The sequence below is a fragment of the Epinephelus lanceolatus genome, chromosome 10, assembly GCF_041903045.1.
Source record: "Epinephelus lanceolatus isolate andai-2023 chromosome 10, ASM4190304v1, whole genome shotgun sequence".
Classification (NCBI taxonomy): Eukaryota; Metazoa; Chordata; class Actinopteri; order Perciformes; family Serranidae; genus Epinephelus; species Epinephelus lanceolatus.
In genome coordinates, this window is record NC_135743.1 from 5,735,294 (window position 1) to 5,762,967 (window position 27,674).

The 27,674-nt window shown below is 42.4% G+C and overlaps 1 protein-coding gene across 1 annotated transcript; it reads left to right on the forward strand.

The window, feature by feature from the left end:
- The first annotated feature begins 320 nt into the window (after positions 1-320).
- Positions 321-25,913, forward strand: myo1eb (myosin IEb). Its single transcript, XM_033641640.2, has 27 exons — positions 321-580; positions 3,046-3,183; positions 3,360-3,449; positions 6,956-7,050; positions 8,734-8,821; positions 10,390-10,479; positions 10,585-10,716; positions 11,749-11,883; positions 11,963-12,095; positions 12,740-12,936; positions 13,037-13,117; positions 15,736-15,822; positions 16,096-16,182; positions 16,373-16,540; positions 16,626-16,711; positions 16,799-16,880; positions 18,091-18,296; positions 18,376-18,520; positions 18,875-18,989; positions 19,104-19,273; positions 20,945-21,090; positions 21,877-22,023; positions 22,214-22,371; positions 22,451-22,525; positions 22,601-22,784; positions 23,060-23,235; positions 24,833-25,913. Exons 1-27 carry the CDS (start codon positions 578-580, stop codon positions 24,907-24,909), a joined length of 3,291 nt encoding a protein of 1,096 aa, XP_033497531.2. The 5' UTR covers positions 321-577; the 3' UTR covers positions 24,910-25,913.
- The last annotated feature ends 1,761 nt before the right edge of the window (positions 25,914-27,674 follow it).

Consider the following 27,674-nt stretch of genomic DNA (forward strand, 5'->3'; position numbering starts at 1 on the left):
ATCTTTTTAAGATTCAAATTATTTAAAAATAATTACATAATGTTTTTTTTTTTGTTGTTGTTTTTACAGTAAACCTTTTAAAATATAAATACATGAAAAATGTAAACCATTAAAATCTTCAATATTTTCTGGTTTCAACACTTTTTGTCCGTAAATAAAAAACATTTCTAACTTTGAGGTGAAAAGTTGTGACGTGTTTCCGTCTGCAGTCATACAGACTGTACTCCCGGTTTCGGACAGTTGGGGGCAGCAGAGCTCCAGCCGCTCTGTGTCAGGACTTCATTACCCAGAGTTCCGCAGGCAGAAGGAGGAGGAGGCGGGGCTCTACCTGCCCACACCTGCAGAGAGTTGAGAGACTGAAGACTGAAGGAAGAAAAACAGACAGAAAACACAGTGACAAGAAAATGTTGAGATCAACAGAATCCGCCTGATCGACTCATCTGATCCGAACTGATCCGGACCGAGCTGACCCGGGATCAGTCCGAGTCCACCTGGATCCGCATCCACCTGAGACTCAGTCAAGATTTCTTAACATTTACCTGAAGCAGGAAGTGAAGCAGGAGGGGCAGCAGACAAGATGGTGAGTTCACTTTGATTACTTTACACTACAGGAGAGACCCGAACCTGGACCTGGTCCTGGTCCCGGTTCTGGTTCAGGTCCTGGTTCATATCCTGGACCTGCTTTTGGTCCTGCAGGGTTCAGGTTTACTGTGAGACTCCTGCAGGAACAGATCCTTGATCAGGTCTCTGCTGTTTAAACTAAAACTTCCTGATCACAATTTTCTTCTTCAGTTTATAAAATAAGTTTATAAAATAAAAAATTAAATGTAACTTGAAAATAATTGTAATAATAATTTATAAATAATTTATGATAATTATAAACCAACGTTTTTAAAAAACAGAAAGATTGATCTAAGAAAAAATAACTTAATAAATAAAGACATTAAAAACTACATTTAAATAAAAATTGCAGGAGTACATGAAATGAAATAAAATAATAAATAAAATATAAATACATTTATGTAAAAAAAAATAATAAACTATATAATTAAGATTTAAATAAATAAAAATCGGTCATTAAGATATTGGTCATTTTTCCTTCCTGTTACCATGGAAACCCTCATCATTACATACTGAGTTAATCAACCTGTGGCCCCTCAGGTATGTTACTGAGACTCAGTACAGGAAGCCACGAGGGCCAAACATTATACTGCTTCCTATTTCATTTTCAAACTTTCCTTTTCTTATTGTTTTACTTTTTATTATTTGTTATATGATTTCACAGTTTTCTCCCTGACTTTATTTCCTGTTTTGGATTCTGTTTTTGTTTTTTTTTACATGATTTTATTTAACAGCAGGTTTTTATGTTCAGTATGAAGGATTAATAATAATAATGATAATTATATTATTATTATTATTATTATTATTATTATTACTGCAGGCGTAACTTGATATAATTTGATGACTTGAGGCTGATTGTTTTTCTTTATGAAGTTTTAAAAAGATTTTACCATCTGAATGTTTTTATCAGGGGCGTAGCTCGATGCACACGCTGGCTCTGTGGGCCCCCTGACGCTCCTCTCTTGATCCGTCTCTCTCACACACCTTTTTATTTATTTACAAAGTCAGTTTGTTTTCTTTCTGTCTTCCTTTCTCTTCTGAACCCTGGTTTTCCCTCTCTCAGTGAAATACATGACAGTAAAGTAAGCATCAACAGTCACTCACTCTGCTCAAGTTGTGTTAGCACTTCAATCCTGGTGACAGGGTGGACCGAACCATTTTGCACCCTTAAGGGGTGAGAAGGGCCTCAGAGAGCTTCCGCTATTTTTTTTATACAAAATTTAGTCTTTCAACCAATGTATTCGGCCTATTTTAATTTAGTTACGCCACTAAAAACTTAAAAGTAAAAAACTGCCAATGAAGCCAAACTTAATTCCAGACTTTTCAAGGCCCCCCTCCCATCTGGGCCCTCGGTAATCAGTCCCACTTTTCCTCCCTGTACGCCGCCCCTGGACAGTCGTCAGCACAGTTCAGCTCACTACTGACTTAATCTGACTGTACACACACACACACACAAACACACACACACACACACACACACACACACACACACAGAGCGCTACATGTTGAGGCGAACACGCCGGGGCGTCGCCGCTCCTTAACAAGATCCTACAGGACAGAAGGAATGCTGGGAATTCTTCAGGCGGGAGAGACGCGTCAACCAATCATACAGTGTGTGTGTGTGTGTGTGTGTGTGTGTGTGTTTGTCAGAGCTGCAGTGAAATTTCTGCTGAACAAACACTTGATAATAGTACTGATGCTGCTGTGTTTCAATTTGCAGAGTCCTGCATTCAAAATGTTACTCAAGTAAAAGTACATCATCTTTACAAATATACTTGAAGTACCTAAAGTAAAAGTACTCCTTATTCAGAGTAATATTTATGATGTCATTGGTTTATATATAATGCTGATTACAGTTTTGATTCAGAAGTGTTTCTATAAATGTGTAACAGTATTTCTACTGTGATTAAATGAACAGATAAAAGCAGGTGTTCAGTTCATTATTGAAGAACATTATTATGTATTCGATAGTACAGATTAATACTGTGTAGCTGTGTGAATGTGATGCTTTATATTTTAAAAACACAGGACTGAACTCATTTATTATATTTTAGGTTTTTTTACAGAATACAGCTGCACAGTTTACATTGGTATCAAAATTAATAAAGTCATTTAAATATGTTAAATATGACTGAACTCAATTTAAAGCAAATAAAAGCTGCACAACTGGTTCCTGTAACATTCAGTATATTAATAATATCTTGTTCAGACGGCTGCTCTTCATCAACACGTCAGTGAAGTTCATTTAAAGGTGCATAAACTCATAGACACCACATTAATAAGCAAACACAAACTTACGTAAGTCATTTACTTTTGATTTATGAAACGTATGAAGTGGATCCTGGCAGCAGGTCGGAGGTCAGAGGTGATGAACATGTTGACGTGATCAGCTGACTGTCTGTGTGTTTATGCCCCGCCCCTCAGGGTAGCAAGGAGCGATACCATTGGCAGGCTCAGAATGTGAAGGTGAGCGGGGTGGACGACATGGTGCTGCTGTCCAAGATCAACGAGGACGCCATCACGGACAACCTGAAGAAGAGATACATGGACGACTACATCTTTGTATCCTCACACACCTTTATCATGTGTTTATATTTATTAACCCAGATTATGAGTCAGAAATCTGCTGACAGAAATAAGGAGACGAACTGAGAGAAAGAAAATGTTTGGAATATTCTGTTCCTGGTTTTAGTGGTTATGGTTATGGTTCTGGTCCTTGACCTTGTTCTGTCTGTCAGACCTACATCGGTCCAGTTCTGATCTCTGTGAATCCGTTCAAACAGCTTCCATATTTTACTGACAGAGAAGTGGAGCTCTACCAGGGAGCGGTAAGACAACAACAACAACAACAACACACTCCTACAACAATTCACACACACATCTGTCTGTCTGTGTAGTTATCTACCTACCTACCTTCCTTTCTACCCAACTACTACCTACCCAACTATCTATCTATCTATCTATCTATCTATCTGTGCCTACCTACCTACCTACCTACCTTCCTTCCTACCCTACCAACCAACTACCTACCTACCTACCTACCCAACTACCCAACTGCCTACCTACCTACCTACCTACCTACCTTCCTTCCTTCCTACCCAACCAACCAACTACCTACCTACCTACCTACCCAACTACCCAACTATCTACCTACCCAACTATCTATCTATCTATCTATCTATCTATCTGTCTACCTGTCTATCTACCTGTCTATCTATCTGTGCCTACCTACTTACCTACCTTCCTTCCTACCCAACTACCTATCTACCTGCCTGCCTATCTACCTACCTACCTACCTACCTACCTACCCAACTATCGATTGATCGATCTATCTAATCTACCCAACAACCTACCTACCTACCCAACTATCTATCTATCTATCTATCTATCTATCTATCTGTCTATCTGTCTACCTGTCTATCTACTTGTCTATCTACCTGTCTATCTATCTGTGCCTACCTACTTACCTACCTTCCTTCCTACCCAACTACCTATCTACCTGCCTGCCTACCTACCTACCCAAGTACCCAAACCTACCTACCCAACTATCTATCTATCTATCTATCTATCTATCTATCTATCTATCTATCTATCTATCTATCTATCTGTCTGCCTGTCTATCTACCTGTCTATCTATCTGTGCCTACCTACTTACCTACCTTCCTTCCTACCCAAATACCTATCTACCTGCCTGCCTATCTACCTACCTACCTACCTACCTACCTACCTACCCAACTACCCAACTATCGATTGATTGATCTATCGATCTATCTATCTAATCTACCCAACAACCTACCTACCTACTTACCTTCCTTCCTACCCAACTGTCTACCTACCTACCCAACTATCTATCTATCTATCTATCTATCTATCTATCCTACCCAACTACCCAACTACCTACCCACCTACCTACCTACCTACCCAACTGTCTACCTACCTACCCAACTATCTATCTATCTATCTATCTATCTATCTATCTATCCTACCCAACTACCTACCCGCCTGCCTACCTACCTATCTACCTACCCACCCAACTACCCAACTACCTACCTACCTACCTACCTACCCAACTATCGATTGATCGATCTATCGATCTATCTATCTAATCTACCCAACAACCTACCTACCTACTTATCTACCCAACTATCTACCTACCTGTCTACTTACGTACCCATCCATCCATCCATCCATCCACAACCCCTATTCCAAAAAAGTTGGGACGTTGTGTAAAGTGTAAATAAAAAATATATTCCAAATCCTTATTTGATCTATAATCAGTTAAATACAGTCCAGAGACAAGATATTTAATGTTCAAACTGATAATCTTTATTGTTTTTTATAAATTATGCACTCATTCTGAATTTAATGTCTGCAACACGTGGACAGAGGCAACAAAAGACTATGAAAGTGTTAGTTGTTCACGATCAAGGACAGCACAAGTTTTACAACTCAGTAACAAACTGTGTGGGCAAACAGTCCAACAGTTTGAGATCAACACGTCTCAAAGCACAACTGCAAAAACTTTTCACCATCTACAATCCGTAATATCGACGAGAGAGTGAAAGAATCCAGAAAAGTCTCTGCACCTTAGAAGCAAAGCTAGAAACTTATTATGAATGGCCGTGACCTTTGACCCCTCAGACAGCAGGGAATTAAAACCAGTCTGGGCTAAAGAGGAAAAGGACCATTCAGATTGTTACCAGCTCAAAGTTCAAAGCATCTGTGATGGTGTGAAGGTGTGAATCTGTGAAGGCTCCGTTAACGCTGAAAGGTACCTACAGGTTTTGGAGCAACATATGCCGGCATCAAGACGACGTCTATTTCAGGGACGTCCCTGCTTATTCCAGGGAGACACTGAGACCTGTTCCAGCAGCGTGGCTTCGTAGTGACAGAGTGTTGGTACAAGACTGACCTGTCTGCAGTCCAGACCTGTCTATTGAACATGTGTGGAACAATATTAAATGCAAAACACAACAACAGAGTCTCTGGACTGTTGAGACAGTGGGAGAGAATTTGACTTTCAAAACTTTCAACAGTTCATGTCCTCAGATCCCAAACACTGAGTGTTGTTTAAAGAAAAGGTGATGTCACACAGTGGGAAACATGGCACTGTTACAACTCTTTTAAAACATATTGCAGGCATCAAATTCAGACTGTTTGGACTGTATCGAATCGAATATTGAATATAGGTCAAAAAGATTTGCAAATCATTACATTAATTTTATACACCATCTAAACTTCAGGGTTGTATATTTGTCAGAGTGACTATAGTTATGTATTTTTCATTCGTTTCTATTTTTATTTCATTTTTAATATTTGTTTTGAATTCAATTACGTTTCCAGAGTGGGTTTGCTCATTTCAGTTTAGTTTGTATTGTTTAAGAATGTTAAGTTTTAGTTTAGTTCTAAGTTCTTTTGAGTCTAGTCTAAAAAAAATTTCATACCCAGTTTTAGTTGCACTTTAGATTTACTTAAAAGTATACTATGCAGGATTTTCCTTAGACATCAACAACACACAGACTCATACTGAAGTAATCCCTCTCATCATCACTGATGACCCGCTCTCAGTGTGTGGCGGTGTATTTATCTGCAGAGACTCCGCCCTCTTCCTGCATGTTCTTGTTTTTGTTTTTCTATTGTCTGAGTTTTGGGCACAGCACTCAGGTGAGGTCTGGGCTTTATAAAAAGGTAGCGCCCAGCTGCCACACTGTAAGCAACAGGTTTCCAAGAGACACATCGCCAGAAAGAACTCTGCAAATATAGCAAGGTGAAGCTCCAAACTGGAGTGGATCTGGGGTTGGCTTTTCGCTGGCGAGTGTATCTACAGACAGTAACTGACAGTGCTGCATAGTATACCTTTAGACACTCATATATGTACATTAGGGTTGCAGCGATATTTCAGTTTCAAGGTATACGTTGATATAAAAGTTGGCGGTTATCGTACTGTGTACATTTGCTTATCTACGATATTGAAAAGAAAAATGCAACTGGACGGAGAATGTCCCCTTTATGTCAGTTATTTTCAAAGGAGACTTTTTACACAAACTTCCATTAACAAAAAATAGTTTCAAGTTTCAGTTATAGTGATAAAATGTTTGTTCAACCAAAAATAACTCTTCTGTTTTCATCCCTTTATCGCTCATTCTGACTGATAATAATATAAATTCTGTAATACTGTGAAACTGCAATATTTTTGTTATTGTACCATGAAAATCTCGTACCGCTGTAACCCTAATGTACATACATGAAACTGTTGAAGTGGACGATGTTTTCACTGTCTGGATGTTTAAATTTAAACTGTTTTTGAACGTGAACATGTTGACCCTCCCTTCAGGCTCAGTATGAGAACCCGCCCCACATCTATGCTCTGGCTGACAACATGTACAGGAACATGATGATTGACAACGAAAACCAGTGTGTCATCATCAGGTAGGCGGGACTTTCACAGCTTAACAAACAACAACGACAGCTGTCTGTTTTTCTGACATTAACTATTAATGAGTGATTTGAACCCCGGGGTGGTGGAGCCCTTCTGTGTGGAGTTTGCATGATCTCCCTGTGTCAGTGTGGGTTTCCTCCAGGTACTCCAGCTTCCTCCCACAGTCCAAAGACATGCAGGTTAATTGGTGACTCTAAATTGTCCGTAGGTGTGAATGTGAATGTGAATAGTTGTCTGTCTCTATGTGTCAGCCCTGTGATAGTCTGGTGACCTGTCCAGGGTGAACCCTGCCTCTCACCCAGTGTCAGCTGGGATAGGCTCCAGCAGGATCAGTGGTTATGGAAAATGAGTGAGGATTACTAAACATAAACGTCAGTGCCTTGTTCAGTCATTGACACTGCACAATCTGGTCTTGTCTACAAATCCTGTTCCATCAGGTGTATTCAGGGTGGTGTAGCCATAATAGCCCAGTTTTCAAAATGTCTGCATGTTATTCCTTTGGTCTGAGACAAAAAGGTAAAAATATCAGTGAACATGAACGACTCTCTCCAAAATCCAAAAACTAGAGTGCTAAACTCAAACTTGTGATATCACAGTGTGTAAAGTCTGGAGCTGCTCCACAGGCAATGAATGGTGAAAGATGATCTAGATGATACTGAGAGCAGCCACGTGGAGCGTTCTGAGTATACGGGTACATTATCTCTGTCAGAGGTAAGAATCGAATAAAGCTCATTTGGGTATAACAAAGAAAACAAAATCAGGCTCCCATTCATTGTCTGTGGAGCAGCTCCAGACTTATACCCTATGATATCACAAGTTTGAGGCTTACTTCTGTGGTTTCTGTCTGTCAGAGAGAGCAGCTCATGTTCTCAAATGTTGATTGAAGTTTCCAAGGCTACGGAAATAACACTGGAATTCTTAATTTGGGCGGTGTTCGCCTTTAACGCTGAAAAACTGTACAGTTATATCAGATTTGATTGACAGCCGCCTGGAAAGACACCTGCTGTCAGAGTGACATGTTGACTTCACAAAGCTCGGAGAAAACAGGAAAAACAACAGAAATCTTAAGCTGAAATGAGTACTGAGAGAAACCTGCAGAACAGGCAGCGCCGGAGGAAGTACTCCGATATTCTACTGAAGTAAAAACTCGCTGAGCAGAGTGGTAAAACCATACTATTATATATTTTCATTCATGTCTTTGGACTGTGGGAGGAAGCTGGAGCACCTGGAGGAAACCCACGCTGACACAAGGAGAACATGCAAACGCTGCACAAAAAAGCTCCCCCACCTCGAGTCTGAACCAGCAACCCTCTTGCTGTGAGGCGACATTGCTAACCACTGCACCACTGTGGCATCTATTATTATATATATATATATTTATAATATTATTAAACAATTATCACCAATGCTTTGAAACATAAGCAGCAGTTAATATTGCAGCTCATTTTAAACACTTTATATTCTGTTGTAAAGTTTAATTCAGAACACAGTATCATCTTTTTGTGAAGTAAAGGTATTTCAAATTCGTACTTGTGTACAGCACTTTAGTAAATGTTGCAGACAACGATGTGAACACAAACATAGAGAATTTGGCACAATAAGATTTCTGTCTTCACACCTGCTGAAGGTGAATTAATGTGTTGCCACTGACGATGTTTCCTGTTTCCTGTCAGCGGTGAGAGCGGAGCGGGAAAAACTGTCGCTGCCAAATACATCATGAGCTACGTGTCCAAAGTGTCCGGAGGAGGAGACAAAGTCCAGGTCGGTATGCAGAGTGCTGCTCATGGTTCTGCTCATAGTACAGCTTGTGGTTCTGGTAGTTTGGGCTGCAGTTACTCAGAGTTTAGGTGTTTGAATCAGAATCCAGAGAGAATTATTTAGATTGGTTTAGGACCTGCACACATGCGTGTCTTCTAACTGCCTGGAAAACATGAGGTTGGGCTCTGGTGCTTCTCCTGTGCCTGTGCTGTGCTATCTTTCAAGCAACCATAACCAGCATCATATCATAGCCTACGTACCACAGATCCTGAGTGCAGAGCTAATCATCTTCCAGGCACTGTTGAGTGGGGCACAGCTGAACACATTTTATTTTTGGCTAAAAATTGTTTGAGACGCACATCTCTGCTACAAATAAACATTTGTTGTTTTTTTTCTAGAACTTACCTTTCTTCTACAGTTGCACCAAGAAGTGGCAGAGGTGATATGTAACAACGTACCTCATGGGCGGGGTTAGTTGTAACAGGCAGAGGGTTAGCTGTTACACAAAGTGGAAAAGTTTGTTTAATACAATGAATTCAATTCTGTCTATATACTGTAGGTTGATACTGTTTAAAGATCCATCTATGATAGATATCCAAACATCTGTACATCCCTCATTTAACCACCAACGCTTCATGAATGGAAAGATCAACACATAGACGAATACATTGTGTGTGTGGATATTATATATTTTTCTCTTTTCATTCGAGACAGCTTGCTGTTAGTCGATCGTTGATATTCAATGGTTGGACCAATAGATGGACACAGATTGGGTAACCTAGATCCACATGTCAACCTCGCTACAACGAACCCCACTGTGTGGAAATGTTATCAAGCCCAGCTAACACTTGCTGGGAGTTGGTTATATAATTCAAACAATGCTATGTTTTAGGCAACAAGACAGTTATTAAGATGATATATAGTTAGATTCATGACTTACACAGACAGCTCAGGAATCGAAAAACAAGTACGACAAAGAAATTTAATTATGTTGGCTGAAAACACTCTTTGTCACTGAACTCAGCTGAAACACGTCCAATCTCTGTGGAATTTTGCAGGTCACTGTTTGGTAGTATTGTGGTCAACTGGCTGGATGCACGAAAGGATCGACCCTGTGTAGCCACTTAAAAAGTCTTGTTACAATTTACCCTGTGTTAGGAGGTAACCAGTGTTCCCGTAGGCCTAAAATATTGCCCGTGGGACAGATGTGCCGGGTAGTCCTGCAGTAAAATGATCAGCTTCTACTCCATATTTCTCACAGGACGGATTTTAGCTGGCTGTGATTGGTTGTTTCTTGGGCTGATGCGCTCTAACAGTTGAACTCTGTTTATCTCAGGGTGCAGCTGTCACACCCTGAAAAATGAGCGCTCAGAACACTTGCACATCTCGGCGGTGTTGCTCTCACTTTTGAGCGCGCCTACCGTGCATCCACGTTAAAAACAATGAGTTTAAGGGCACAAAAAATGCAGCATGTGTACGGGCCCTTATATCTACTGGTATATTACTGCTGTTGCCATGGTTACTGCTGCTCCTGCTGATGAGTGTGTGTGTACGTGTATGTGTGTGTGCAGCGTGTTAAAGACATCATCCTGCAGTCCAACCCTCTGCTGGAGGCCTTCGGCAACGCCAAGACGGTCCGTAACAACAACTCCAGCAGATTTGTGAGTATAAATATATTCAGACAGATTTATACACAGCATATAAACAGTTAACGGAATACCTCTAATATACACAACTAACACATGTACACACTTTCCTCCTGTCAGGGTAAATACTTTGAGATCCAGTTCAGTCGAGGAGGAGCTCCTGATGGAGGAAAAATCTCCAACTTCCTGTTGGAGAAAAGTCGAGTAGTTTCACAGAATCCTGGAGAGAGAAGCTTCCACATCTACTACCAGGTGCTGTAATGCATACTGCAATTACTGCAACATGTATTAACATGCACTGCAATGTCTGCGTAAATAAGCGCAATAACATCTGCTGACATTTAGTCTGATTCTGATTTATTTGGTACCCGTTCCTTCTCAATATCCCATAGCTTCCTCTCCCCATTCCATGATGTTGCTTCCTCCCCTGATCCCGTCGTATCACTTCCTCTCTTGACCAGTTGGGTCGGTTTTCCTTCCAATAGCATCGCTTACTCTCCCAGTTCCATGGAGTTGCTTCCTCTTTCTAACCCGTCAGGACGAATCCCTTTCAAATCCCATCGCTGCCTCTCCCAGTCCTGTCAAGTTGCTTCCACTCCCCATTACGTCATGTTGCCTCCTGTCCCGATCCCGTCAGATCATTTTCTTTATCAGCCCTGTCAGGTTGCTTCTTTTTGCAATCCTGACAGGTGGCTTTCTCTCCTAAACCCATCATTGACTCTCCGGAAACCATCAAGTCACTTCCTTTACCAACCTTGTCAGGTTCCTTTCTCTCCCAGTCCTGTCGGATTGCTTCCTCTCCCAATCTTGTCGCTTCCTCTCCTAATCCTGTTGTGTCACTTCCTCTCTTGACCAGTCGGGTCACTTCTCCTCCCAGTACCATTGCTTACTCTCCCAATCTCACGGGGTTGCTTCCTTTCCCTATCCCATCAGGTTCCTCTCCTGATCCTGTCGCTTCGTCTGCCGATCCTGTCGCTTCCTCTCTTAGTCCTGTCCAGTTGCTTCCACTCCCGATCTTGTTGCTTCCTCTCCCGATCCCTATTGGGTTGGTTCCTTGTCATTTCCTCTCCCGATCCCATTGCTTACTCTCTTATTGCCTGCACTCCCTCTCCTAATCCCTTTGGTAATTTTTCACCATCCTTGCACTTCTTCTTCGGATCCTCTTTGTGTCCTTTGTACGTAAACAGAAGAACCTGTGTTGGTTTTGTTTTTATATAACAAGTAAATGTTTTTCATAAACTGAATGTCTGCGACCTCTCTGTGACCTTTGACCTCTGTACTCAGCTGTTGGAGGGGGCAAGTGCGGAGCAGAGGGAGAACCTTGGGGTCACGACCCCCGACTATTATTTCTACCTCAACCAGTCAGGAACCTACACTGTGGAGGACATCAACGACAAGAAGGAGTTCTCTGACACTATGGTCTGTGTCTGTCTGTCTGTCTGTCTGTCTGTCTGTCTGTCGACCTGTTTGACTGACTGTCTGTCTGTCTGTCCATCAGGAGGCGATGTCAGTAGTGGGTCTCTCTCCAGAGGATCAGGATTCAGTTCTTCAGCTCGTTGCAGGAATTCTTCATCTGGGAAACATCAGCTTCAGAGAAGAAAACAACTACGCTGTGGTCGAAAGCCAGGACTGTAAGATACTACACAATATACACAATAAAAACGACACACTACAACACAGTCGAGGTGATAATATGGAGTCAAATAAGAGTCAGTAAGGTGGTGAGTTCATGAAATAAAGTTCAGGTGGACGCAGGTGTTTGAAACACAACAGGAAGTTAGTTACCAGAGTTTAGAAACTCTCCGTCCTTTTCTTTATCATAACTCAGTGAAATATGAACTCCCTGATATAAAACTCATGTTGAGATCATTTAGTGTAACTACACTCCCTGAGGATGTCATTATTTCTGATCATTATCCATCCAGAATAGAAAGAAAAGAACTCGCCTGAGAGTCGCCATGTTTTTAAGTTTTCTTCAGTCTCAGACAGTAGTCCAGTGATAGACGTCTGTACGTCCGTGGTCACACTGCAAACAGGAGCTGCTGGTAGATCGTTCAGCTCACTTTGAAGGGAGGCACTTTGACATGTTAACAAATACACACTAAACAAACAGAGATCTAGCTGTAGCCTGCAGCTAACTCCCTGTTCTTGGATCCATGAAGCTGAGAACCATAAAGAGAGAATTAAACAGACTGAAGATTTTGGGTGAATTATTTTAACAGACTTCTTGTTGGGTCTCTGATGGTTAAATGGTCTTCGTCTGTCTTCCCGTCAGTCCTGGCGTTCCCGTCCTTCCTGTTGGGGATCCCTCAGGACGGCCTCTGCAGTAAACTGACCAGCAGGATTATGGACAGTAAGTGGGGCGGGAAGACCGAGTCCATCGCTGTCACCCTGAACACAGAGCAGGCCTGTTTCTCCAGAGACGCCCTGTCCAAAGCTCTGTACACCCGACTCTTCGACCTCCTCGTTGACGTCAGTTGCTTCAACACTCCACACACACTTTGTTTTATTTCACGCTTTGTTTTATTCTGTGCTGATAAATTTAATTTGTGTGTCTGTGTGTGTGTGACAGTGTATTAATAAAGCCATGCAGAAGGACCAAGAGGAGCTCAACATCGGAGTCCTCGATATCTACGGTTTCGAGATCTTCCAGGTATGAATACACACACTTGTTTGTTCTTCACTACTTGTGAGGACCTTCAGTCACTATGTTTACATGCACACTAATATTCCACTGTTATTCCGAATATGAATAGGTCATATAAACAGCTTTGGATATTCTGAATTAGGCGTTTTGCGGAAGAAAGCATTTTCTGATGATGACATGTGGGATATGCCGATATTATTCAGGTTTTAGGAGCATTCTTTGGCCATGTATACAGTGCGTGCAAAAGCAAAGTGTTTTAAAAGCTGCAGCTGTGATGACAGGCAGGTGCTTCGGTGGACACTCGCAGAAGTACGAGCTAGCTATACTGTAGCAAGACAATGGAAATCACTGACATTTCCAAAGATTTCTTAATATTTTGACAATTCAACAATTCAGTTCAACATCATCTGATGTTCGGTGGAAATGCTATCCCAGGCCTAGTTTTTATTCTGCCTGTCGAGTAGCACTGTAACAGGGTATTCAGACACCAGGATCATCAGCTCCTCCATCTTGTCTTCTTTTGCTTCCATGATTCCCACTATTTAATCAGCTGGGCAGGTGGCAACTGCCAGAAGTCAAGCAAAATCTTGACATGTCCACGTGGGCAGCAACTGCTTCTTACCCCTACTGCCATGTTAGAAACCGCTTCCCCTCTGCTGCCTTCCCCTCATTAAATGATTTACCAGGAGTTACGGTGTGGCGGTCTGAAAGCCCCTTAAACTGTGAGTCTTTACTGCAGTTTGTGACGCACAGCCTCTTGCCTGTTTAAGGTGTGTTTTCTGCGTTATCATGGATACGTTGTACACAAACCAGCAGCCAACAGTTAGCAAGGCTGAAGTAGAGACGCCTGTCCAGAAGAAAAGCAAAGATTTGTAGTCAGAAGGAGAAACATGCCTTCTATTAAACATTATGAAAGACTTGGATATCAACAGGTTTTTGGATATGAGCAAATATCGCAATGCCGACCTTTTTTAAAGGAGGTGGTTGGAAGGAATGAAAGAGGGATGCTGTGGTCACATAGTCGAACAAGTCCGCCGTCAGTAGGAAACCTTTTTCATATTTTGACATGACAAGTGACATGTTAGAGTGTGTTAATCGCAGTGTGTACAGCTGCATGTAAACAAGAATATTAGTGGAATATTTATTTTCATTTATCATGTAAGAGGCGTAGTAGAAATATTGTCAGAAATCGGAATATGCAAATGCAGTCACTGACACAATAAGCTCTCTAACACTGAATGTAAACCTGATTCTGAACCTAAAAACAAGATGAAACCTCCAGGCAGCACTTTGAAAATGTGACAACTGGACAAAATTTTCTCAAGTCTCAGAAAGGACGAAATCTCTGAGCAGAACTACAAGTACAGGCTCAGATAAGGGTCAATAATGTTTTGCGTTTATGAAGTTTGAAAATGTTGTGCACCAGTGAGTTTATACAAACACACACATACACACACACACACACACACACACACACACACCCACCCCCACCTGCTCATAAAACTGGTAGTGCACCTTCCCTTGAGGGTTGTTGAATAGCATTCTGGGAAATGTAGGGAATTGCTAAATTGTTTGAAGGAAGTAGTAAAAAAGTACTTTTTTCTCTCTCTTTCATTTATTTTAATAATATGCCAACTAAAGTGTGGGTGTGAGTGCTGACACCTTCTGGTGACATGAGGTACTGATCCTCTGCGGTCAGCTGGTCTATGACTGTATTACATTCAGTGGATGTCAGTCGGTACGCGTCGGTAATTTTGGTGAAGCTGGTGAGATCTGACATGGAAGCTAAGCAATCTGCTGCTGTAGACGAGGGCAGCAGCAAAATGTATTTTAGCCACCTGAAAAAAGTCCCACCTAAAAAATCTATAACATTTTAAGTGTGCGCTGTATTGAGAATATTTTCACCATTTTACCATCATGTCAGACAGTGATTTCTGTTGGGAAATGAAGCCATTATGTTGCACTTTTCAACACCAGACTCCATTGACAAAAACAGTGATTTAACATTATGAAACACAGGAGCTGCTGGTCTACAGCCGCATCAATCAGTTAGTTTGTTGTGTTATTGCGTGACTTTGGTGTTTATCAGGGTTAGTTTGGATCCGCCGAAGTCACACAATAAGACAAAGTAACTAACTGGACGTAGCAGCGGTCGATCAGCAGCTCCTGTGTGCAGCGAGCTAGAATTGGTGTTTTTCTCAATGGAGTCTGGTGGCTTTGAGGAGACCATAGATGGAGAACTGAAGCTGTTATTGGCCTCCCTGTTGGAACAGGCTCTCTGACGGAGAGGTAGAGCGGTTTGATTTTTTTAAGGTGAGACTTTTAGAGGAGGCTAAAATACATTTTGCTGCTGACCCCCGTCCACAGCAGTACATTGCTTAGCTTCAGTGTTGGACTCCAGTCTACTTCTACCAACTGGGGCTTGGTGACCATCTACTGTGGGTAATACCCAGACTACAGATAAATACCTCATACAACCCCATTTCAGAATATCCAATCTATTCCATTATTTGATTGATTGATCTGATTTTTAGTCTGCGGTGACATGTGAATTTCCCAAGTGTGGGATTAATGAAGTTTATCTTATGTTATCTTATCTCTTAATAACTTGTGTTCTTTTTCAGCGAAACGGCTTCGAGCAGTTCTGCATCAACTTTGTGAACGAGAAGCTGCAGCAGATTTTTATTGAGCTCACACTGAAGGCAGAACAGGTAATACATCATGATGTCATCACAGCATGATGTCATCACATTAATTATGCCTCTGATGTTCGTCCTAACCTGTGACTCCATCAGTGTTATAAGACAAATCTTCTTCTTCCCTGGTTTATTTGCTGTAGTTGTTGATTGGAATGATTTTTCTTGTCCTTTCTACTTCCTGTCTCCATGTTCTTCTTCTCTCCTTCTGATCCACAGCTGTCTTTTTCCCTTCTGTTGTCACAGCGTATCAGAATAAAAAGATTTAACGTGTTTCTGTCTCTGCAGGAAGAATATGTTCAGGAGGGGATTAAATGGACGCCCATCGAGTATTTCAACAACAAGGTGGTCTGTGACCTCATCGAGTCCAAACTGGTGAGTAAACAATCAGTGAGGAACCATTTCCTTCGTTTGTCTTTATCATATAAAGTTAAAAACAAGACAGAATTATCAGGAACATCAACAAAAAAGCAAGACTGAAGATGCAATCAAGACAGAAATACAGTAATTAAAATATAAATAGAGCTCTGTTTTTCATCTCATCATTTCTCTGACCGTTTCCCAGAATCCTCCTGGGCTCATGAGCATCCTGGACGACGTGTGCGCTACAATGCACGCTAAAGGTGAAGGAGCAGATCAGACGCTGCTGCAGAAACTTCAGGGACAGGTGGGATCCCACGAACACTTCAGCAGCTGGAACAGAGGATTCGTCATCCACCACTACGCTGGGAAGGTACGCGGTTCATCTGTTACCTGCTCAGGTGTTCACCTGTCTGTCTGTCTGTCTGTTTATAATCTCCATCTGTCTGTCTGTCCAGGTGTCATATGACGTCAGCGGGTTCTGTGAAAGAAACAGAGACGTGTTGTTTAATGACATCATCGAGCTGATGCAGAGCAGCGAGTTGTGAGTACTCTAAGTGTGTGTATGTGTGTGCGTGCGCTTGTGTGATGACCTCTCTCTGACCCCTGTCTGTGATGTGTTTGTGGTCAGTCCGTTCATCAAAGCTCTGTTCCCTGAGAACCTGGAGGCCGAGAAGAGAGGGCGTCCCACCACCGCCAGCAGTAAGATCAAGGTGAGACAGGCGCAATGACCGACAGATGGAGACTGAATGACTCCACCTTTCCTCTAGCGCCACCCTCAGGACAAAGTTAACATGTTTAGCTTCACGGCTGTTAAGACTGTCAGAAGAAGAAATCATCTTTGTTCAGATTGTGGCCGTAATGACATCTGCAGCCTGTAGGGGGCACTGCAGACTTTCAGAGAGTGTTTTCTTATAATAATGGCTTCAGGTTGCCAATGTCGGGCTGTTTTCGTCAACACGTTCTCACTCATAATACGACAGCTTGAACAGTGGCCCTACGCTTCAAACTATGACGCCCTAGGTTCCCAACTAGCGTCAGCTTTGGATGTGTCAGTCACCGGAAACGTGGGGTTAGCCACCAACTCTACCGTAGCATAAGGCAACTAAACCACTTGGTTAGCTCTGGTAAAACTGTGATGGTTTAGGTTTAAATTACTGTGTTTGTTACAGTAACTTAATGAGTTTGTCACTTGACGACTCTGTCATGTAAAGATCCCGTCAGGTAGCATACGCCAACATACGTTAAGTGTCCGAAGAAACTGAACAGTGGTCTTTTAGGTAAAAGTCTAACCCACCCAAGTTTGATGCACACCACCCTTTCCTCTCGTTCTACTTGGACATTCTACTACGATGTTGCCACAGATGGGATATATCAGAGTTAGCTGACTGCCTGTTGCATCTTATACAGTACATCTCGTGCACTGGTTCAGGCAAGGGGTCCAGATTTGTCCTTCGTCATTAGTTCAAAGTCCACACAGTTTAAAATATGCAGCGTCATACTTGTGTTTGGCCATGTCGTCGACCTAGTTTACTGTCTCTGTCAAGTAGCTGTCTGTTAGTCACTCACTCTACAGCAGGAAACAGCACTTCAAAATAAAAGCTCTGAGCCGGATATTCACTGTACGTCAAAATAAAGTGTGTTTTTTTTTATTAACTTGACACATTCGTGAGTCACTTGAGGTCCATTCAGAATGGACCCATGACCCACTTTTGGACCATGACCCACCAGTTGGGAACCACTGATCTTATGTTAGCTGTTAGCAAAATGTCCGCAATTTGGCCAAGGTGGTCCTGGATTGGTACTTGCTATCAGCCAATTTGCCTGTTCAGGAAACAGAATTAGTATCAGGAAGGAAAAAATGGTGTCAGAACATCTGTGGTTAACAGCGCTAACAGGCAAAACTGACCCGTCTTCTTTTAGAAACAAGCCAACAGTCTGGTCCAGACTCTGATGAAGTGCACCCCCCACTACATCCGCTGCATCAAACCCAACGAGACCAAACGCCCCCGGGACTGGGAGGAGAAGCGGGTCAGACATCAGGTGGAGTACCTCGGCCTCCGAGAGAACATCAGAGTCCGCCGCGCAGGATACGCCTATAGACGGGTTTTCAACAAGTTCCTACAGAGGTCAGAGGTCAAAAAGAGTAACATCCTGCACACCGTACTGCTGCTGCAAACATGCTGACATGAGACTTGTGTGCTGCAGGTACGCCATCCTGACTAAGGAGACGTGGCCTAAATGGAGAGGCGAGGAGCGTCAGGGAGTCCTGCACCTCCTCAGCTCCGTCCACATGGACCAGGACCAGTACCAGCTGGGCAGAAGCAAAGTCTTCATCAAAGCTCCAGAGTCGGTATGAAACACTCACACACAGGAAGGACAGCTCAGGACGGGGTTTATCCTGCTGTAACGTTTTTCAGTAAAGCTTTCTGTTAACACGAACACTGAGGTTCAAAGTAAGCAGACCCTCAACAGAACCTCCTGATCATTAAACTAGACTGTAGGGTTTTGTTCTGGGGCCAGTTACACAAAGCACCTTAATTTTGCTCCTAAAGTGTGACACTTAAGGCTTAGATGAAATACCTCGCCAATAACTGACTGGAAAGATCCTGTTGCATTAAACCCGGAGCAGTCATTGATTAAAAGGGCTGAGTCCTTTGTCTCTGTCTTCTCTTTATGTTTGTTGTCTCTATTTGTCACTCTGCAGCTCTTCTTGTTGGAGGAGATGAGGGAGAGGAAGTATAATGGTTACGCCCGGGTTATCCAGACGGCATGGCGGAAACACATCGCTGTCCGCAAGTATGTCAAGATGAGGGAGGAAGGTAAGACTGTCTCTCATAAGTGTGCTGAGGATGCATCACGTTTGACTTTTGTTTGTGTCTTGGACAAAGACATTTTGTCTTTCAATCTCCTGAATGATCCTCTGTTTCTCCCAGCCTCTGACGTCCTGCTGAACAAGAAGGAGCGCCGCAGAAACAGCATCAACAGGAACTTTGTCGGTGACTACCTTGGGACGGACAACCATCCTGAGATCAGACAGTTTGTCGGCCGCAGAGAGAGGATTGACTTTGCCGACGTCGTGGTGAAGTTTGACCGAAGATTCAGGGTAAAAACAGCAATGACAGCTAATCTCACAACAAATCTTTGCCCTTCCTCCTCAAAGTCGACTGTATGTAGAACTTAAAGAGAAATTTTGGTTTATTTCAACCCATCTCCTATCGTCCTAAATTTGTTTCAAGTCACTAGTGACATAGAAATAACAGTTAGCGTGTTAGCCGTTAGCCTAGATACAGCCGTAGCGTCACACCTGTTAAAACTTAATTGAACAGGCATCCTTTCAAGTGCAAAGTTAGTCCACTAAACAAGCTTTTTCTCCACAAAGACCGCCTCATATCGTTAGGATAAATGTCAGAGAACATATAGAAAACGACATGTAAACGTGTTGTCTTACCTTACTGGTGTGCTGCCATGTTTGTTGTTTACCATTTAGCTAAGGCTGCAACCGGTCCCATTCCTTGCAACAGAGGTATTCCTGTTCTGTGGGCATTGGGGCACAGCATTCACAGGTACACCACCAATCTCCAGAGCTAAAGCCTTCCAGCAGCCATTCCTCCTCTGTCTTCCTCTACCTGTTGTGCCTCTCTCTCTCTCTCTCCTCCGTTCTTCAGTTTCACGAAGCTCTTCGTCAGTGTATTCTGGCTCAAATAAATAAGTAAAGTTTGTATATAGGCTTTCCACATCGAGAGTTGATGGGTGCCCTTATTTATTTGAGCCAGAATACACTGACGAAGAGCTTCATGAAATTGAAGAACGGAGGAGAGAGAGAGAGAGAGGCGCAACAGGTAACGTTAGAGGACGACAGAGGAGGAATGGCTGCTGGAAGGCTTTAGCTCTGGAGATTGGTGGTGTAACGTTACCTGTGAATGCTGTGCCCCAATGCCCACAGAAGAGGAATGCCTCTGTTGCAAGGAATGGGACCGGTTGCAGCCTTAGCTAAATGGTAAACAACAAACATGGCAGCACACTGGTAAGGTAAGACAACACGTTTACATGTCGTTTTCTATATGTTCTCTGACATTTATCCTAACGATATGAGGCGGTCTTTGTGGAGAAAAAGCTTGTTTAGTGGACTAACTTTGCACTTGAAGGATGCCCATTCACTTACGTTTTAACAGGTGTGACGCTATGGTTGTATCTAGGCTAACGGCTAACATGCTAACTATTATTTCTATGTCACTAGTGACTTGAAACAAATTTAGGACGATAGGAGACAGGTTGAAATAAACCGAAATTTCCCTTAAGTTATGACTACAGAGTCTCACCTATACATTGTCAGATCTGTTCACCATGGTTTATCGAGCCAGTTGTTCAATAATGTGGGCGAGGGTGGACTTCAAGTCAGATCGGTCTTGTCCCTGGTACTGCTTAAGGGCAGAGTTGTGGATTAATGCTATCTTAGTGGCTCCCCAGTCACATCTATTTCAGAGAAACCAGTCAAGTTCCTCAGCCAGTCTTTGAGATGCTGTTGAGTCAACCATACAAGAACTTGAGGTTTAGCAAGCTAATGTGAACAAGTAGATGTTTCAGAGATCTCTGTTCACTGCTGCTCAGAGTCAAGTCTGTTTATGTTTTGGCCAAAAATCACAAATCACAAATGTGAATTTTTTTTTTGTTTTTTTTGGCCAAAATCACAAAAAAGTTTGCTGTCAGAATTCACCAAATTCAGTTCATCAGTACACTTCCTGTTTGAACACTTTCTGTTTCTGTTGTTCCGCAGACCGTGAAGCGGGACCTCATCCTGACCTCGAAGTTCCTGTACCTGATCGGTCGAGAGAAGGTGAAGCAAGGTCCAGATAAAGGTCAGATCCAGGAGGTTCTTAAGAGGAAGATTGAGCTTGACAAGATCCAGTCTGTTTCCCTGAGGTACACCACCAGAACCAGACCTAGAACTGGAACTAGAGCCAGTCCGGTTCAGTTAAGTTCGTTACACGTTTTAATGGTTATTTTTGTGTTTCCATTGTCAAAATTGTGGATACTAACAAAAGAATGGCTTCAGTTCATCCTGTTTTTTTTTACCTGTCTTTTGAGGTACGTAGCACACTGATCCGATACGAAAACACTGCAGTCTGTCGATTGGAACAGTGGCAATAAACACTCCAGCCTGTTCTTTTTTTGTCCTGAAAATGTCGCGCAACCCCGATCACAGACGATCAGCAGGGTACAGACCTTCCTCTGCATTGCTGATGAAGCGGCAATACAGCAAGAGCTGTGTGGAGCGGTGACACAACTGTTACCATCTGCAAACAACCCCGCCTACATTTAAAAGTACTGTCTGTGGTACTCTGACCCACATGTTCTTTGTTTTACCCAAAATCAAACCAAAATAAAAATAAAATTAAGGCTGTGAAGTTAAGTCAATAAAGTAAATATAGTGGTATAGTGGTTCAGCACTTTAAGAAATTCTCTTATTTTTGCATTTTTGCCAAGAGTTACAGAACAATATTGTTAACACTGTGTTAAAAATCCGGGTGTGGCTAAAAACACAGACAGGTTGTCACAGCATGTTGTAATTGCACCCAACTCGAGGCGTGATTAACTCAACACGTAATCGTTGGCACTTAATATTAGTTGACTCTGATTGAAGACGGAAGTTTTTGATGCACATCTACTGCTGTTTCTCAGTGATTTTGTTTTGTGTTTTTCCTTCAGCACTCTGCAGGACGACTTCTTCATCATCCACGAAGAGGAGTACGACAGCATTCTTCAGAGTGTCTTTAAAACCGAGTTCCTCAGTCTGTTGGTCAAACGTTACCAAGAGAAAACCCAGAAGAAGCTGCCGCTCAAATTCAACAACCTGTCAGTACCGTGACTTTTTTATTTTGTTTAACTCAGATGTTAAAAAATACAAACATGTCGTTCTTGACTTTTGTGCTAATTTAAGTACTTCAGAAAATCAACGCGGCTAAAATAAAGTCTGACAGCTGTGATAGTTTTCTAAATTAAATTGAACTTTAACTCTATCCCTCCGTCTGTCTCCATCCTCCAGTCTGGAGTTTAAGGTGAAGAAGGGTGGCTGGGGTCCTTTCAGCTCGTCAGGGTCCAGACAGATCCAGTTCCAGGCAGGTCAGGGGGACGAGGCCGTCCTGAAGCCCAGCGGGAAGGTCCTGCAGGTGTCAATCGGACCGGGTCTGCCCAAAAACTCCAGTAAGTTCAGACCTGACTCACCACATATTCTACCACAACTTCCTGTGGGCTCCCCTCACTTCCTGTCTTTGATTTGTAGGACCAACGAGGAAGGACAACCGCAAGAGTCGCTACATGGGCCACCAGGCTCCGCAGTCCAACCAGTACGGCTCAGGTACCAGAGAACAACCCCTGAGGTGTCAGGATGTCACTGCAACTACTGGTTTATAATTTGGCTTTTTTTCTTCAGGTCCTCGCTCCAGAGGGGGCGGAGCTCCCAGAGGCTCCAGGTCCTCCAGAGGCTCCCTGATCAGGCAGCAGTCCAGCATGGAGCAGCCGACTCTGCCCCGCCTCCAGAGCCAGCATCGCCGCAGCAACCAGGCCCCACAACACGACATGGGCTTTATGAACGTCCCCGAGCAGGGCGCCGCAGGGTGAGGCCACTGGGAGTAGTGTAGTCAGTATAACTAACTACAGCAGTATAGCCAGTGTGACCAGGGTCACCAGTATAAACAGTATAACCAGTAACTTAGTGTTGCTAAAGTCACCTCACAGGACTAACAAAGGTTTAAACTGACCTGCGCTCCAGAGCATGTCGGTAGCAGAACGTGCTGCCCTTGGACTGGAACCAGCAGCTCTCCAGTCACACCAGAACTTAAATAACTTTTTTTTCCTCTGGTCCACTGTAATCCCTGCGTGTTGCCTGCAGGTTGCAGCGACGGCGTTCAAAGGAGGTGAAGCCTCTTCCTGGAGCAGGTCGACCCAAACCGGCTCCGAAACCGAAGCCTCGGTCCCCACAATGCAGAGCTCTGTACGCCTACGATGCCCAGGACACCGATGAGCTCAGTTTCAATGCTGATGATGTCATCGAGATACTCACAGAAGGTACTGCTATCAGTGCTAGAAACACTACTGTAACTGTTACTTTTAATACCATGACTACTGGTGCTGTAGATTCTACTGTTAGCACTACAGTTAGCTCTACTGTTAGCACTACAGTTAGCTCTACTGTTAGCTCTACTGTTAGCTCTACTGTTAGCACTACTGCTGCTGTTACTAATGACATTGCTACTGCAGTATTACCTTTATTACTACTTCTACTACTTGTAGTTATACTTTTACCAGTTCGACCTACAGTAATGCTACTATTCTACGACATCTAGTACTGTTGCTCCTTGTAGTACGACTGATTAATTCTACTTCTAGTACTAGTTATTTTAGATTACTACTGCACTACTTCTAGTACTACTACTATAGCCCCGTTTCCACTGAGCAGTACAGTATGGTTCAGTTCAGTTCGATACGCTTTTTTTTACATTTCCACTGGAAAAAGTTGTGGATGGTACCAATGGAACTGTTCTGTACCATCCCCATGTTTGGTCCCCCCTCTGTTGGGGTACCTAGCACACAGATCTGGTATTAAAAGGTGGAGCTGTGAACACTGCAGTCTGATTGGTCAGTAGAGGACGGTCACTCTGCTCAGGGCTGAGTTGTGTCTGGTTTTGAGGCTCATGTAACCACTGTTCATACTGTGGAGAGTTTTATTATTGTAACAATAAAATGAAAGGATGTTTTGCTGCCTCTCACAGCTGCTGGAGTCAGAGAAAAAATAACTTCATTCACTGGGCCAACTGCCGGTGACTTTTAAGGTGGAATGTTAACGTTGCTCAATGCATCAGGTGACAACATGAATCCATCAGCACACCTTAAAGTTCACTGTGACAACTTTGACCATCACTTTAGTTTTTATATGACACACACTTTTATTAATGAGTGGATCTTCAAGCATTTATATATATTAATTTCGGCCGGGTTATATGAACCGCATATTTTCTAATCCTCACTCAGAGAAAAGAAAAGCATCGCAGAGTGTCGTTCTTGTGGGCTACAGCAACACTAAACCCCTGAGCTTGCCTGAGAAGGACCAAATGCACAAAACTGCTATTTTTAAATATCCCATGGAGAGAGACTCTCACTGCAGCCTGTTTTACTTTGTTCTGAAAATATCGGCGTGCAGCCTCGTTCTGTGGACGATAAATGAGGTGCAGACTGATAAAGGAGGAAATACAGTGAGTGCTGGACGGAGCAGGGAGTGACAACAACCCCGCCCACATTTAAGAGTACTGTTTGTGGTGGAAACACTAGGGTCTAGGTACCATGTCTGAAGGGTTACTGTTGGTTCCACAGGGACCATACTGAAAGTGTTTGGTGGAAACGGGGCTTTAGTGCGTCTGTCTGGTGTTATAATACAAACAAAGTTGTGTGTCTGTCATTCAAGAAATGATCTCACATCAGTTGCATGTACTAGCCAGATAGTAGCTGCATGTTTCAAACGGAGACCAAAACCAACTGATGTGTAGAATAAAGTGACTGTGCAGGTAACTTACTGACTCGTACCTGCTAAGCTGATCAAACGGACCAATCAGAGCTCTTCTGGTGTCCTGTAGTCCTGACACGTCCTCTGTCTCTGTACTCTCTGCAGATCCCTCAGGTTGGTGGTTTGGTCGCTTGCGGGGCAGAGAGGGGATGTTCCCTGGTAACTACGTGGAGAAAATCTAGACCTCCTCTCCAGGGAGGTCAGAGGTCACCGACCTGCTGCTGCAGCTGGGGTCAGAGGTCACCAGAACTTTCAACGCATCAGCTGACAGGAAACAGGAAGCTGATTATTGAATATAACAAGTTAATTCATAAACAAACGCACATATGTTTCAGTCAGCATGACGACAGCTGTCAGTCATCCAGAGGTCAGAGGTCAGGGTCTGGTGCCACCACCTGCTGACTGCTGGACTGAAAGTGTCCCTGTAACATTGTGTACAGTCAGGTCAAACGTCCCCATTGCGCTGTGTATAGTCAGGTTAAAAGTGCCCGTAAAGCTGAGTATTGTCCGATTAAATGTCCCCACTTCAGTCTCTGACGGTTTTCAAGCAGCAGACCGATCAAATTTTACATCAGTGTTACCATGGAAACCCAATAGGAATATCAGTATAGAGTTGTGGCAGCGCCCCCTGTAATCTCCAGTGTTTACTACAGCCATAATATGAAAGTGTTGACAGAACAAACACCATACTGAAAACATTAGCAAATATGTTCTAACAAGGAAAGAAATGAGAAGATGAGCAGAAAGAAAACGTCACTTTAAAATATTAAATAAAAAATATATAATAAATCTTTTATTCTTCTGAACATGTAAAATGTGACTGAACGTCGCTGCCGATGAATCTGCAGGTTTTATTTCTCTGATCCAAAGATAGAATAAACATTAGATAGAAAAAAAAAGTTAAATAAATGAATGATGATTAGAATTAAATAATGTTCTATACTTATCAGCCTCACAGATAATTAACACGTCAGAGTCTGTGTGTTTTATGTTTTATAGAAATTAACTGTAATGTTGTTTTAGCGCAGAGGATCATCCAGCTGAACCTGGAACAGCCAATAAACTGACATTTCAGTACAAACCTGTCTCAGTACCTGAATACTTCGAGTACCTGTTTACCTATTTTCAGACATTTTATGAACCAACTCCTTGAAAAAATATAAATAAAAGACATTTCTAAAACTGAGACCTGTTTATTAAACTGTGCACTTCTTAATCGTTACTAACAATTGTGTTTTATCTAAAATGACCAGCTGGTGGTAATCGCTCACCACTCCCTCACACACACATTCACACACACAGGATGGGCTAAGGGGCAGGAGTAGGAGAAACTACATTACCCACAGTTCCTTTAGAGGGTCGTGCTGCTTTCAAACACTAAAGGAATTGTGGCATTTTTCACAATTTAAGCATGTGGTCTGGATTTATACAGCCTGCAATGTCTCTTTGTTTTTGAATAATGGATTTGTTTGCCCTAAACACGTGAAGTCATAACATTTTGAGAAAAAATACCTGGTATGATATTATGACAAATGGTTGCATGAGAAAAAATGTGTTGACAAGTAATCTGACACGATTTTTCCTGCTCCCTCCAACCAAATATTGATATAAACATCTTGTAAAGTCCCGACTTTAATCCCGCAGTAATATATTGTTATATTAAATTACAACTTTCTTTACAGTTTTACTTTGTTTTACAAAATTGCGACTTTACTCATAAATATTTGACTTTATTTTATATATTTGTTTTTTTCTCTGTGGTTGTCCTGGTACACCATCATATTTTACAGCACACGTTAATGTAGTTTAATGTTCAGAATCAGCTTCGTTGACTGTGTATATCTACATTTACAAGGAATTTAACTCAGGATTTACCGTTTTTGGGTTTTTTCCTTTCTCTCTTTTCTGCGTGTTTTTGGTTTGTGCTTGCTCTAAGTCCATATACATGTTCGCGTAGGGCTGCAATTAATTTTAATGATGTGATCATCTGCCTAACTTCACTAAGCTACTAGTATTTGCAGCTCCGGCACTATGGTCTTTCCTTGTCAGGGTTTAAGTGATCAGGGGAAAGGGAACAAGGGAAATGAGGGGGGCAGAGAAATGTCAGATTTTGTCTCGTATTATTCCACATCTGTGACTGCAACACTGCCTTTAAACAATAAACAATTGATTACACAAAAAGAAAGAGATGTAACAGCTAAAAACAAGGACAACAATGTATTATGTATACAGGTATGCGAAGAAATTTGTGTTTATATAAATATAAATTAAAAACACCAATGATTTGCTCATAGCCAAACTCTGTACATTTAACTTTACCCATAACGCCCTCAAGTGGACAGAATCATATCTACATAACAGAACCCAGTGTGTAAAGGTCCACAACTACCAATCGGCCGCTCTTAAGACTTTCACTGGTGTCCCACAAGGGTCTGTACTAGGACCACTTCTGTTCAGTCTCTATATAAATGACTTGCCCTCTGTGTGCTCTGACGTGGAGACCCAGCTATATGCTGATGATGCAGTGATTTATGCCAACAACAACACTAAAACCTCTCGAAGCACTGTACAAACAAACGCTCAAAGTTTTGGATCACAGATCAAATAACTACCACCACTGCCTTATCTTAACAAAGTACAAACTTTTGAGCTGGGACAATTTAATCAAGTACACAAACCTTTGTTTTCTTTTCAAGATCATACATAACACTGCTCCCCCTCCACTTCAAACTTTCATCACACAGAGGTCAAGCAATAACCGGGCAACGAGAGGTGCAATCCGAGGAGACTGTGTCATACCCATTACGAAAAGTGCCTTTAGCCACTCAGCATTTTCAGTTAAGGCATTGCAGGACTGGAATACAGTACCAGTACACATCAGAGAACTCAGTTCATACCATTTGTTCACAAAACAGTTGAAATCATGGCTCATCAATAATCAGACCTG